Consider the following 13,088-nt stretch of genomic DNA (forward strand, 5'->3'; position numbering starts at 1 on the left):
TCCCTCTTCCATTAGTCTCCAGTCCCTCCTCTCCCTACCCTTCCCTCCCTCTCTTTTTCCCAATGACTCCCTTGGCAACTTTGGACCCCCCACATATGCTGTCTCCTGGTCCCCAAGTACACTCGCTCCCACTGACTCGCCCTCCACACACCCCTTCCTCCGAACTACCCCATAAAGCCAACAGATACACCTCTCCCCTCACCACTCCTTCTTCTCCCACACATACCTTCCACTTTCTACACTATCCCCCACAATGTGCCTCCCTCTCCCTTTCAAAAACTTCAGTGCCTCCCCACACTCACTTCAGGTGTGCCCTAGGGGTACTCGAACCTTTTCTGTTTTGGCCACCCACTATCACTCCCAAGTGCACACGGCCCACACTCGCAAGGTGCACACCCCATACTCGCACCCTTTCACACCCCCCAACGCCGTCCCTTTCATCAAACCCCACTACTACCGCCCTTTCTATCACACTCGACCCCGTGCTCACCCTTTCACTGACCCAGGGATATTCACTCACTCGACTTCTCCCACCCCAACATGTGCTCCAAATCCCTCTCCCGAGTTGATATAATCGGCCTCCGCTTTTGGGCCTCTGTCACTCCTCATCACTCCCGTCGCACCGACGTCACTCTCCCTAGCTCCCGCGCCCTTTCAAACATTTCTGGGGGTGGCCGCTCCACCAACATATGGACATGCCCTGTACTGCGTCCCGGGGGCTGGCCCCTGTGTACTGCCCTTTTCTTCCCACGCGCCCGATCTCCCACCCCTCACACGTTCCCACTCCCCACCCTACATCCCCCCACTCCCACCCTCCGTGATAATCCCTGTTGGTGCGTTTCCCACACTCCCTCTCCCTTTCAAACATTTTTAGTCCTCCGCCACACTCCTTCTCCTTCCCTGGACTCCCTTTTCTTCCCCACACCATGCCCCTCTGCGGCCATACCCCAACATTCGCCGAGACATCCCACGCCCAGCACTCCCCTCTCCCATATCGCCCACATCACGCGTCCCTATAGCTCCTCTCGCCCGCACTCACCTCACCCACCCCACACTCTCAGATCGACAGCAAGTCCGCTCTTGTTGACCGTCGGCCCGGGGCACACAATATAGTGCGCCGTAAACCCTCATGGCCACATGTTTCCCTTGCTCCTTTCCAACACGCAATATAACGAGAAGCTCCCACCATCCTTTCCGCGCCTGGGCACTCCATCTCTAGGGGCGCTTCCCCACAACGGGCACCCCGTTGACCCTTGTTAGAAGGCGCCTGTCCACACTTTCGCACATCAGTCTTTCCCCGATACTCCTTCTGGCCTATCCCCGGCGCAGGGACTCCCTCTCGCTTTCGTGACCTAATCACGACCGGAGCCTCTCTCTTTCGCCCTACACTCCCTCTCGACTTTCCCCTCCACTCCCTCTCGCTTTCACAAACTCAGCGAAAGCTCGGGCCACTATTCCTGCAGCCTCTCCTTTCCCCACAACTCTAGCCATGAAGCGCCACTGCTACTCGTCCGCCACTCTTCGCCCCGTCTCGCCTTTTTCCCCCACTCAACTCCCCTCTCCTTTCCCCACACTGGCCGTAAAATCTCCTTTACACTTACGACTCGCCGGGACACTTTCGACCCCCACAGGTCCTCTCCTTTCCCCGCCGCACAGTCCCCATCATACGAATCGCACTACTCGCCAGCTCCTTTCCCCACACTCCCTCTCCTTTCCCCGACACTCGCCCTGGCCCTTTCGACCCACACTCAGCCCCAGGGGACTCCTCACCCTGGCACTCGACGACATTTCCTTCCTATAATTCCTCTTACGCTTTCCCCAGAGGTATATATGCACAGCGAAGCCACTCTCCTTTCCCCCGCACACGCCGCCGGAGCCTCTCCGCCGTAGAGACCCGGGCCCCCCAATACGGCCGCGCCCCGTTCCCCTCTTTCGTCCGCGCACAGTGGCCCTCACTCCGCGCACGGTGGCCACACTCGCCCACCCGGTACTCATATGGTCTCACGCGGCCAGGGCCATATCGCACCACGCCTTTCCCCAAGGGAAAACTCCCTCTCGCTTTCGAGCCCCCATCACGGTGCCAAATAGCCCGCGCCCTTTCCCCTCTCTCCACTAGCCCGGGCCCCCCTTCCCCTCGCCTTGACGCCCCGGGGCACACTCTTTTCCCGGTGGGTCTTTCGAATTATGAGTCCCCACACTCCCTCGCTCCCCTGGGTTGGCCCCACACTCACGCTCTCCGGGGCCTTTACTAGTCCCCCCCACTCCCTCTCTTTCCCCTTATGCCCCACACGCGGTGCCCGGGCGTGTCTCCCACTCTTCCATGTGTGCGAAGGGCCCCACAATGCCCTTTGCGCCCCACACAGGGCGCCTTTACACGCCCTCATCCCCTGGTTGCCCCACGACCACTCTACGCGTGTCCCGGGCGACATTTTCGAAAGAGGAAACCGGCCACATATGCCCTACAAGGGACCAAGAGCAGTTGCGCAGGTTCCCATCATTCCTTTCTGCCGGTGGACTACTACGTCCCTCTCCCATAGTTCCCCACACGACCGAACGGGCACCCGGGGACCACACACGCCATCTCCCTCTGCCCCACAAGCCCTCTCCCCTGTCCCACACTCGTGCTCAGCCCCTTCTCCACTTCGCGCTTCTCCCAAGGGACGCTCCCCACACGTCTCCTGTTCTCTACAGACTTGTGCACAATATCCCCACGCTGCCGTGCCCCATTTAGGGCCCCCGACGCGCTGGACCCCTCTCCCTCTTTCACCAGTCCACACCATTTTCCTAGCCGATGGGATCTTCCGGGCCAACAATCGCCATCGCTTACCTTTACACGCACGACGCCCCGGTCCGCCTCTCCCGCGTCACCGAGGGTCGCCACAAGCCCTGCTCCAGGGTGCGACACAATCGCCCGACACTCCCTCTCCGGGCGCCCACCCTACGGGCTCCGTTCCCTCACACAATACACTGTCGCCCCGGGTCCCCACACTGTTGTCTCCCCAGTGTCCCCACACACCTCTTCCTCTCCCCTTTCCCCACACATCAACGCTCTCCACGGTCAAACCCCAGCGCCAGCTCCCGGGCTCCCTCTCCTGCACGACCGGGTCTTAGACTCCACAAGGCTCTGCCCTGTTTCCCCGATAGAGTCTCAACGCGTCTCTCGCGGGCACCCCAACTACTCCTCGCGACCACCCACATCTCGATGCATCCCTCTCCTTTCCGCTCCGGTGCCCGCACGCCCTCGTCCATCCTTTCCTCGCACGCGCCCTCTGCCCACAATTTTAGAACGGCCGTGACACACTATACTACGCCCGTCTGCCTTTCCCCACACGCACTTTTCTCGTGCACACTAGGCCCTGCTCGCCCTTTAGGGGCTCCATATATTTCTTCCTTTCTCAGGCTGCGCCAAAAGCTGTACGCCAGGGCGCCAGGGCACCCCACACTCCAGCCTCCCCTGGGCCACAACGTTCAGCGGGTGCGCCATGAGCTCTCTCTTTCCGTCAGTCGTCTTGACACACTGCACCTCACACGCCATAGAAAAGCCCCTGGCCACTTACCATACTCCCTCTCCAGCTCCCCACACTCCAGCAGAGCCTTGGCACCAACACTGCATACTCTCGGCTCCTTTCCCCACACTTTCCCAGCGCCGTGCCCTGGTCTCTCCTCGAAGCCGTGCCAGCACGCCCTCTTTCCACGTGCACCAAACTACACTCTCACGTCCGTTCCCACACTCCCCCTCTCCTTGCCCACACGCTCTACTTGCCCACCTCACCTCCCTCTTGTTCCCCACACTCCGCTCTCGCCCGCGGCACACTCCTCCCTTTCCCCACATCTTCAAAGCTCGACCTCTGTTTCCCCACGACTCCGGGCTCCCATTTCCCCACATCTGCCCTTCTCCCCGTTTCCCGATACTCACCCTGCTCCTTTCTACCAACTCCTGTTCCCCTATCCTTCCCTCACACCTCCCTCCGCCTTTTCCCCACACTCCCTGCTCCCCTTTCCTCCACACTCCCTATCTCCTTTCCTGGGCACACTCTTCTCCTCTCACCCTTTCCCCACACTCCCTCTCCCCCTTTGGTCCCCACACTCCCTGCCCTATGGGGGGGGGGGGGCTCCCCTTTCCCCAACTCTCCTCTCCCCTTTGCCCCACACTCCCTCTCCTTTCCCCACACTCCCCGCGCCCCGTTGTGTTCCCACATCGCACTCACCTCCCTTTCCCCACACGGGCCCTCTCGAGACCCTTTCCCCACACTCCCTCTCCTTTCCCCCACACTCCCTCTCCCCTTTCCCACACTCCACTCCCTCTCCCTTTCCCCACCGCACTCCGCGTCTCCTTTCCCACACGCCCCATCTCCGGGCCCCCTGACTTCCCCCCCTGTGCCCCTTTCTCCCCAGTTCCGTGCCACACGTCCCTCTCCCCTTTCCCCCACACTCCCTGTCGCCCTTTCCCACACACTTCTCCCTCTGCCCTTTCCACACATCCCTCTCCCCCTTTCCCCAACACTCCTCTCCCCCTTTCCCCACACTCCGCCCCTCTCCCCTTTTCCCACACTCCTCGCCCCCCTATCCCCTATCCCCACACTCCCATTTTTATCCACTACTCCACGCCCGTGTCGTCAAAACTTTTCTCCTGTCCCCCTCACCACTCATCCCCTTTCCCCACACTCCGCCATCCGGTCCTCTTCCACCACTCTTTCTGTTTCCTCTCCCCTTTGCTCAGTACCCACATTTTCCCTCTCCATTCCCCACACTCCCTCTCCAATTCTACCCTTCCCCACACTCCCTACGCCTTTCCCCGGAACTCCCTAGCGTTATGCCCCATACTGCTTGTCTCCGCTCCCCTTTCCCCCACACTTTCTCCCTTCACACCCACACTTCACTCTCCGCACCTTTCCCCACACTCCCTCTCTTTCCCCCACACTCCCTCTACTTTTCCCCCTCACACTCACGCCGGCTCCCTCTCCCTTTTCCCCACACTCCCTCTCCGACTCCTTCCCCCCTACACCACCCTGTCCCTCTACTCCCTCTCCTCTTTCCCCCACACTCCCTCTCCTTTCCCCCACACTCTCCTCCCTCTTCCCCTATTTCCCCACACTCCCTCTCCCCTTTCCAACACTCCTCTCTCCTTTCCCCACACTACCCCTCCTCTTTTCCCTTTCCCCACACTCCCTCTCCCTTTTCCTCACACTCCCTCTCCCTTTTCTCCACACTCCCTCTCCTTTCTCCAAACTTTCTTTTTCCCTCTCCTCCTTCCCCTCCCCACACTCCCTCTCCATCCTCTTCCTTTCCCCACACCCCTCCTCTCTCCCACACATTCCCTCTCCCCCACAACTCCCACTTTCCCCACTTTCTACGTTCCCCTCCTACTCCTTTATCCATACTCTCTTCCATCCCCCCACACTGTCTCTCCTTTCCCCCACCCACTTTACATCTCCTTTTCTCCTCTCCTTTTCCCTGTTCTCCTTTCCCCACACTCCCGGTTCTCTCCTTTTCCTCACCACACTCCCTCCTTCCTTTCCCCACACTCCCTCTCCATTCCCCACACTCCCTCTCCTTTCCCTCTCCCCTTTGCCCCCACACTCTCCTCTCCCTCTTCCCATTTCCTCCCACTCCCTCTCCCTGCTTCCATTTCCCCACACTCCCTCGCACACTCCCTCACCCCTTTCCCCCACACATCCCTCTCCCTTTTCCCCCACACTCCCCCTTCCCCTCTCACCCTTTCCCCACACCTCTCTCCTCTCTCCCTTCTGCCCTTTCCCCCACACTCCCTCTCCCCTTTCCCCACACTCCCTCTCCCCTTTCCCCACACTCCCTCTCCCCTTTCCCCACACTCCCTCTCCCCTTTCCCCACACTCCCTCTCCCCTTTCCCCACACTCCCTCTCCCCTTTCCCCACACTCCCTCTCCCCTTTCCCCACACTCCCTCTCCCCTTTCCCCACACTCCCTCTCCCCTAGACCCACACTCCCTCTCCCCTAGACCCACACTCCCTCTCCCCTAGACCCACACTCCCTCTCCTTTCCCCACACTCCCTCTCCTTTCCCCACACTCCCTCTCCTTTCCCCACACTCCCTCTCCTTTCCCCACACTCCCTCTCCTTTCCCCACACTCCCTCTCCTTTCCCCACACTCCCTCTCCCCTTTCCCCACACTCCTTACTTTCCCCAACGCTCCCTCTCTCCTTTCCGTTCCCCACAATCCCCTTACCCCAATTTCCCTCTCCCTCTCTCTCACACCCCCTAATTTACCCATACTCTTTCACTTTCCAACACTCTCCTTCCATCAAACTCCTTATCATTCTCTACATTCCTTCTTCCTCCCCCATACTCCCTCTCCTTTCCCATACTCCCTCGTCCTCCCCCACACTCTCCCTCCTCCCCCACACTCTCCCTCCTCCCCACACTCCCCCTCCTCCCCCACACTCCCCCTCCTCCCCCACACTCCCTTTCTTTCACCCACACCCCCTCTCCCTCCGCCACACTCCCCCTCCTTTTTCTACATAATCGTTGTTTTCATCATAGTCACTCCTGAATATAATATAAACACACGTGAAAGAGCACCGTGGGATGTAACGAGGGAGTACCTGGTCCTGTTACTCCCTTTTGCTCCGATCCCCGCCCCTAAACGTATACACTTCCCTGGCCCCTAACTTCACCGTACCCCTGACCCCCTAACTTCACCGTACCCCTGACCCCCTAACTTCACCGTACCCCTGACCCCCTAACTTTACATGCCACCACCCCCTGACGTCATATGTCCCTGCTCCCCAAGTCAGTGGTCTTCCTAGACGTCACTACCCACAACACACACATACACGCTTCCCGAGACACCTTTTGAACATAATATCCTAACCGCCAGAACATCCCCCCCCCCCTCACCCACCCACCCGGGCACCTGCACCACACGGTTCCACACTCCCCAACGTCCTTCGACCACGAGAGTGCGTGTACAAGTCTTGTAAAAACACGTGACTGCATGTCCGGGTATAGTGCGCACGATCCAGTCGTACGTGCACAGTTCGTGTGTGTGTGCGTATTATGTTTGGATTACAAAAGGGCCACACGGTGTCAGACCTCCCTCCCTCCCTCCCTCCCCCCCTTATGGATGACTGACCCGTTTCCGACCTCACAGAACTCGCACTAATGGCATTCCACGACTTGGCGACCTGCTTGCAGTGAACTTCCCCCCCCCCATCCAACTTTCCTCGACTTTAGGTAACTACTGGTATACTGCATGACTTCGCGAGTTGGCGGCGTCATCGCACGCGTTGGTCTCGCATTCGCTAAGTCGTGGGTTCGAATCCCGTAGTCTTCTCCAATTCCCAGGAGTGACTGTTACCTGCCCCAACGGTGCATTAAGCCCATGACAAGGCAAGGGTGACGACTTCTTCGACCACAGCTACTCAGCGCCTCCTCACTTCCTTCTTCTTGCATGACTTCGACCAATGAAAGACTTCTTCTGTGTGACATGGGACGTTATTATTAACCTCTCCCAAGACTACAACACCTAATAACAATTCCGACGACACAAAACGGTGGATGAGAGAAGCGTCATGTCAGGCAACGAGCCGTGATGACGACAACATGAACCAGAACTTAATCTCAAAAACTGATCGCCATTGTGATCGAACAGCAATGAATCTCATCGACGGTAAAACCTAACGCTCTTCGTTCAACTTTATTATATTTCCATCTCATTCGTTCTCATTGAATTCTCCTCGTTTCGCAAGTGGAGGTTTACGTCCATAGAAAGTAAAACGTAGGTTGTAGTTTAGTTTAAAGCTTAGACTGAAACAATAGATTTATACGACAGATTCCATGTGAGATATGGACTCGAAAAAATTCTATAACTGTTTTTCAAATTCGGATGGGAAAATTACTTCATAAATCGTTGGAATCTTTAAGATTTACTGCGCGGCGTGTCCTTGCATAATTTCAGATTCTCAGAAATTATTATAGCCCAAAGTAAAAATTCCACAAACAATTTTGGAATTGTTTTATCCCACTTCCTCCCTACTCGATCCTCTTCCTTTCTATCTTTTGGTTTCTCTATTTCTCCGTTTTGCTTCCTCCCTCCTACCTTTGCTTTCCTTTCTACTTGTACCCTTTTTATATCCCTCCTCTTTCTCTTCCCCACTCTTTTTCACTCCCTTGCTCTATCCTTTTCTCCCCCCTTCCCGCTCCCTCTCTGTTTTCTCCTTTTTTCTCTCTCCTTCCATCGCTCACTGCATTTCTACTTTTCTCCCTGCCTTTTTCACAGCCTCTCCCTTCCTTTATTACTCTTTACCTTCCCACTTTGCCTCTCCCCCTTCTCCTTTTCTTGTGCCCGTTCTTTCTGCCTGCCTTTTTACCTTTCTTGTGGCCTTATTTTCTTTTCACTTCCCCCCCTTTTTTTTTCTTCACCCCATTTCCTTTAAGTTTCTCTCCCCCTTTCTTACTTTCTGTATTCCTCCCTGCCCTTTTCTCCGACTCTTTCTCTCCTCGCTATGAACTTTCTGTTTATCTTTCTCGTTTTCTCTCTCCCATCTTGTCTTTCTGCCTCTCTAGCCCTCCTCTTTCTCTCTCACATGCACGCACACGCGCAGGCACACACACACAGAAGCACGCGCGCACACACACACAGAAGCACGCGCGCGTACACACACACACACACAGGCACGCGCGCGCACACACACACACACACAGGCACGCGCGCACACACACACACACACACAGGCACGCGCGCACACACACAGGCACACAGACATACACACATACCCCATCTATCTCTGGTATCTCTCTCATCCCCTTTCCATATGGAAGGAACCTCCTCGCTCTGAGCGGGGCCCCCGTCCCACTCTCAGGCAAACCGTGTCCAGCGTCAGCATAACCAAGACAAATCAGATCCGTCAAGTAAGTGTTGACTCGTTCATTGGGGCAAATTTAGTTTAACAGAGGCGGACCAAAGCGGCCTTTTGATCGATTTTTTTCCCCAAGTCTTTCACCTTAGCCAAGTAAAACTGTATCTAATTAGGTAGAGTAAAAGTTTAAGAAATAAATGAAAACTTTATTGAGGATTAAGATTATTCGTCTTGACTTTCTCTGTCAATTCAGGCTTTTTTCTTGATGGAAACTTCTCGAAGAATTCCAGGGACGATTCTTGAAATACCGTTAAACCGGGAATGGTAGTTTTTAGACGTCGGAATTGCATCTGTTTGACTTGTTACTCTTGAAGAGAGACTTCTAGAAACACCCGAGTGGTGTTGTTAGATTCTATGTCCAACACCAAAGGATTTCATTCAGATTAGTGATGGGATGATACCAATGTTTTCAACGGTTCAGATACCTGCAATGATTATAATTCATGGTTATTTTCATGGCCTGCTGCAGTTGCTTTGGGAAACAAATACTTTATGACCAAAGTTCATTTATCAATCCCTTATCGGAATCTGAAGTTTAGAGCAGTATCGGAATCGTTAAAGGTTTATCGCCCCATCACCAATTCAGATAATGGGATCTGGATCGGTTGAGAGGCCAAATGTCTGGACCCGAGCAGATTCTTGATCGATTAAGACCCAATTCAAGTTGCCTCCCTACATTGCAACTGCACAGCATTGTTGTTTACAGTCACAATATCTGTAGAGTGCGGCGCTTTAATAATGAATGGTTTAAAAGGTAGAGTGGTGAACAACAGTGTTCAGGATTGTCTTTTTTTAAATCAAACATCTCGTCCTTTTGAGTTTCCGAATATAAAGACGTTCCAAGTTTTCCTCGAGAGGTTTCCATGATGATATGCAGACATTTAGTCCTTGCCGCTATTTTCCTAATCCGATTTCCAATGAACCAGTAATCTAAAGATAAGACTCCTTCCGTTTACTGTCCTCCGAAAATCTCACAACTCTCTCAAATAAATTCGCACCCGACACCCTAGTGAGACACTCGTCCCAATTCGCCCAGACTGTGAACTCATTCCAGGCTTGACCCGACATTTTGCAGACTATGACTACCCTTATGACTACTACACGGACTATGGTGTTGCTGGCGACGACATATCCGCGGATGGATCGGTGAACTACGAGCGCCAGGAGTTCCCTCCCGACGCCGGGGACGACGCCCGACCAAAGGACATCCCAAAGTTCCCCGGGCCACTCGACTACAAAGATTTACCCCACGACTTCCCTTTTAACAGTTTCCCTTTCGGAGGAGATCCTTCGGACCGAAGTACTCCACAGGTTCCTCTGGGTTCCCCAGGCTTTAAGTTTCCAAAACTACCTGATCTCAAAAGACCGACCGGTGTTGTCAATGCATCCGCTTTTGCCGAACTGGAGAATCGCAAGGATGAAGGATCCTTGGAGAACCACCGCCGCCCAGCAGACTTCCCGAAGACAACGCAGCCGGTCGATGTACCCAAGCTTCGACGACCGTCACCGTCCCCGCCCTCTTCAACAACCACACGTCAGACGCCTCCGCCACGTGAGACCTCGAGACTGCCGCCTCGAACCAAACCCTCAAGCATCAAAACTCATTCGCGCAAAACAACTACTCTCCCTGGCTTCGAAACGCGCAGAACGAGTCACAAACCGAATACCACACCCTATCCTCGAGAATCGTCCTCCAAGCCTCCGAAGCACACTACTCTCCGGAAGACGACTTCGGCCCCGGAAGAACTCCAGACCCACGTGACGGGGACCGCGTCCACGAGCAGCCACGACAGGAGAAAAGTGTCCTCGACCCTGACACGACGTCCAACATTCCATCTGAACGTTACCCCTCATCGTCAAGAACCAGAAGTCGTAACCGCTCCATCCCTTCCAACGTTACCGGGCCAACTGCCTCCCTTCAGTAAATATCCTTTCCAGGGGCAGCCCGAATTCCCGCTCCGGCCCCCTCCTCCTCCTCCACCAAGTCCTCAGGAGCCAAGCCCTTTCAAAAAGGTTCCGGAGGGGTACTTTGCTCAAAACACGGGTTTCAAACCAGAGTCGGTGGTGTTCGAGTCCGATTTCCGACCGATCAGGGATCAAAGCAACGGGCAGGTTCTGGCCTTCGAAGTCTCTTCCTCGGACCACCGGCCGATCCTGACCCCGCTCGCCCCCCACCAGCTCCACAGGGGCCAGCACCAGCACCAGCCCACCCACCACCTTCGCCCCCCTGGCTCCCGTGTCCGTTTTTCCCATCGACATATTTCCTTTGACACCGACCGCGAGACTCAGAGCACTACAGACGACGACGACGACGACGACACTGGTGATGAGGAGCGTTTCGACAAGAGTCCCGTTGACGGCAAACTCCCGCCCAACACTCTGGGGCCCGTTTTCCAGAGTTCCGAGCCCGACCTGACAGTGACGACGTTCAGCGAGAGTATCGAACCCCCCCCAATACCCATCCCGGTTCCCTTGGTGGCTGTTGCGCCTGTGCCCTCACCACCCCCAAGGCCGCCGAGCCTCCCGCAGAAGCTTCGCAATACCTTCTTGTCACTCGCTGGTCGAAGGAGGCCCTCCCGTAGGCCACCGCCGCCGTCAAGGAATCCCGACAGGGTTGACAGGTACGGGCATCCTCCTCCAATTCGCCGCATCCCCGAGAGCGATCCCACCCAAGGACACTCGAGGCGACGCATCACCACACAACTAAACCTTGATGAAAACCACCTTATCCCTGTCCCACAACTTGTCGGTCCAGAAACCCTCGTACCAATTAGAGTTAATCTTCCCTTAGTTAATGGTGGGAAGGAGTTCCTGGCGGCCGAATCGACCCAAATCCGGACAGTTCGACGACCCCCGTTCCGTCGGCTACAGCAGCAGCGGCAGCCCGTCCCACCCGGAACCGTTTTCACCTCCGACGGTCGTCCCTTGGACCTGGGCGACGACGTGCCTCCAGTTCCCCCCCGATTCCAGAACAGAAGGAACACGAGGCCTTCGGCGGCAGCGCTGACGCAACGTCCCCAACTGGTGCCTTTCCTGGGAGAGCGTCCTCCTCCTGTACCAAGCGACGTTCCCAATCTGCCGCAGTTTTCTCGACAAAGTCGGCCTCGGGTTTCCGCGCGCCAAGCCGTTCTCCCGCCCCTCCGGCCCGGCGGCTCGCACAGCAGCTTCAACCCGCGTCCAGCTGCATCCGCCCCCGAGCCAGTAACCCTCCTACACCAGGAGCCTGCTCTTGTGACCCAGCAGGACCAAGTCGCACCAGCTGCTCTCGTTTACCATGACCCTCTCGTCGTCGAGGAGGGCAGCAACCTCGTCCTGACGCAATACAACGAGACTTCCACACCAACGGAGCGTCTTGACGGCGCCTCGCCTATTTCAAACCGTGATACTGTGAGCTCGGATACCAACGGCGCTCCCTTGACCATTCTAAAGGATGTCTGGGCCATTCTAACGAAGGAGAATCCTTCACTCATGCCGAAGGCTGAACGCGTGGAGAGGCACAAGCGCGACGCAAGCCCCTCGTCTTCTATGAGCAGCCTCACCACCTATCCAGGGCTCTTCGCCGTCACCTCCGCCGTCGTGGTGGTCGTCTTCGCCGCAGCCGTCGGAGTCTCGAGAGCCCTGAAGACCAATCTTAACTGAGACTGTTTTACGTCAACCGAGACTTGTCTTATTCCCCTGTAATGCAGAGTTCCAATTGTTGCTTCGAGTGAAAACAATATTCCTGAGTAGCTGATTGTCAGTGAATACTATTTCTCTCTCATCCCTCCCTCCCTCCCCCTTGGGCTGTGGGCACACGTGGCACACTAATGTTAACTCCACATTATGCGCTAACCCGTGGTGAGACTTTACTGTTGTTGTACATAAAGTGTAAATAATCTTGCTTGAGTGCTTCAGAGCTGTTATTTATTAATCTGCTTTTGTAATAAAATGGATATTGCGACAAGGTTTTATTTTTCCCCCCCGAGCCTCGCATGCTTGAAAACCCATCGATAAGAGGCAATTTTCGTAACAGCCAAGACGGCAGACTCTGACCTACCGAGAGCCGAATAGGGTCCTGCCTTGGGCTGAGAAGAATCATCCGATGTTTTGTCAATACAAAACACAAAATTCGCCACGACGCTGGAGGAATAAGGATGTAGGTGCTTTCACCTCAGCGCAGAGACCCTGACTTGATCATGAAAATGTATAAAAT

General features: G+C 55.6%; 1 protein-coding gene across 1 annotated transcript in view; it reads left to right on the forward strand.

Annotated features, from left to right (window-relative positions):
- Positions 1 to 12,845, forward strand: part of Skel (DM13 and DOMON_DOH domain-containing protein skeletor) — a 172,785-nt gene extending 159,940 nt beyond the window's left edge. The window contains exon 14 of the mRNA XM_076186944.1: positions 11,688 to 12,845. Coding sequence (XP_076043059.1) covers positions 11,688 to 12,535 — 848 coding nt within the window. The 3' untranslated portion in view covers positions 12,536 to 12,845. The remainder of the gene's footprint in view (positions 1 to 11,687) is intronic.
- Positions 12,846 to 13,088: the final 243 nt, after the last annotated feature.

Source organism: Oratosquilla oratoria, chromosome 6 (genome assembly GCF_046742065.1).
Source record: "Oratosquilla oratoria isolate Oo_2021 chromosome 6, ASM4674206v1, whole genome shotgun sequence".
In the NCBI taxonomy this organism is placed as follows: domain Eukaryota; kingdom Metazoa; phylum Arthropoda; class Malacostraca; order Stomatopoda; family Squillidae; genus Oratosquilla; species Oratosquilla oratoria.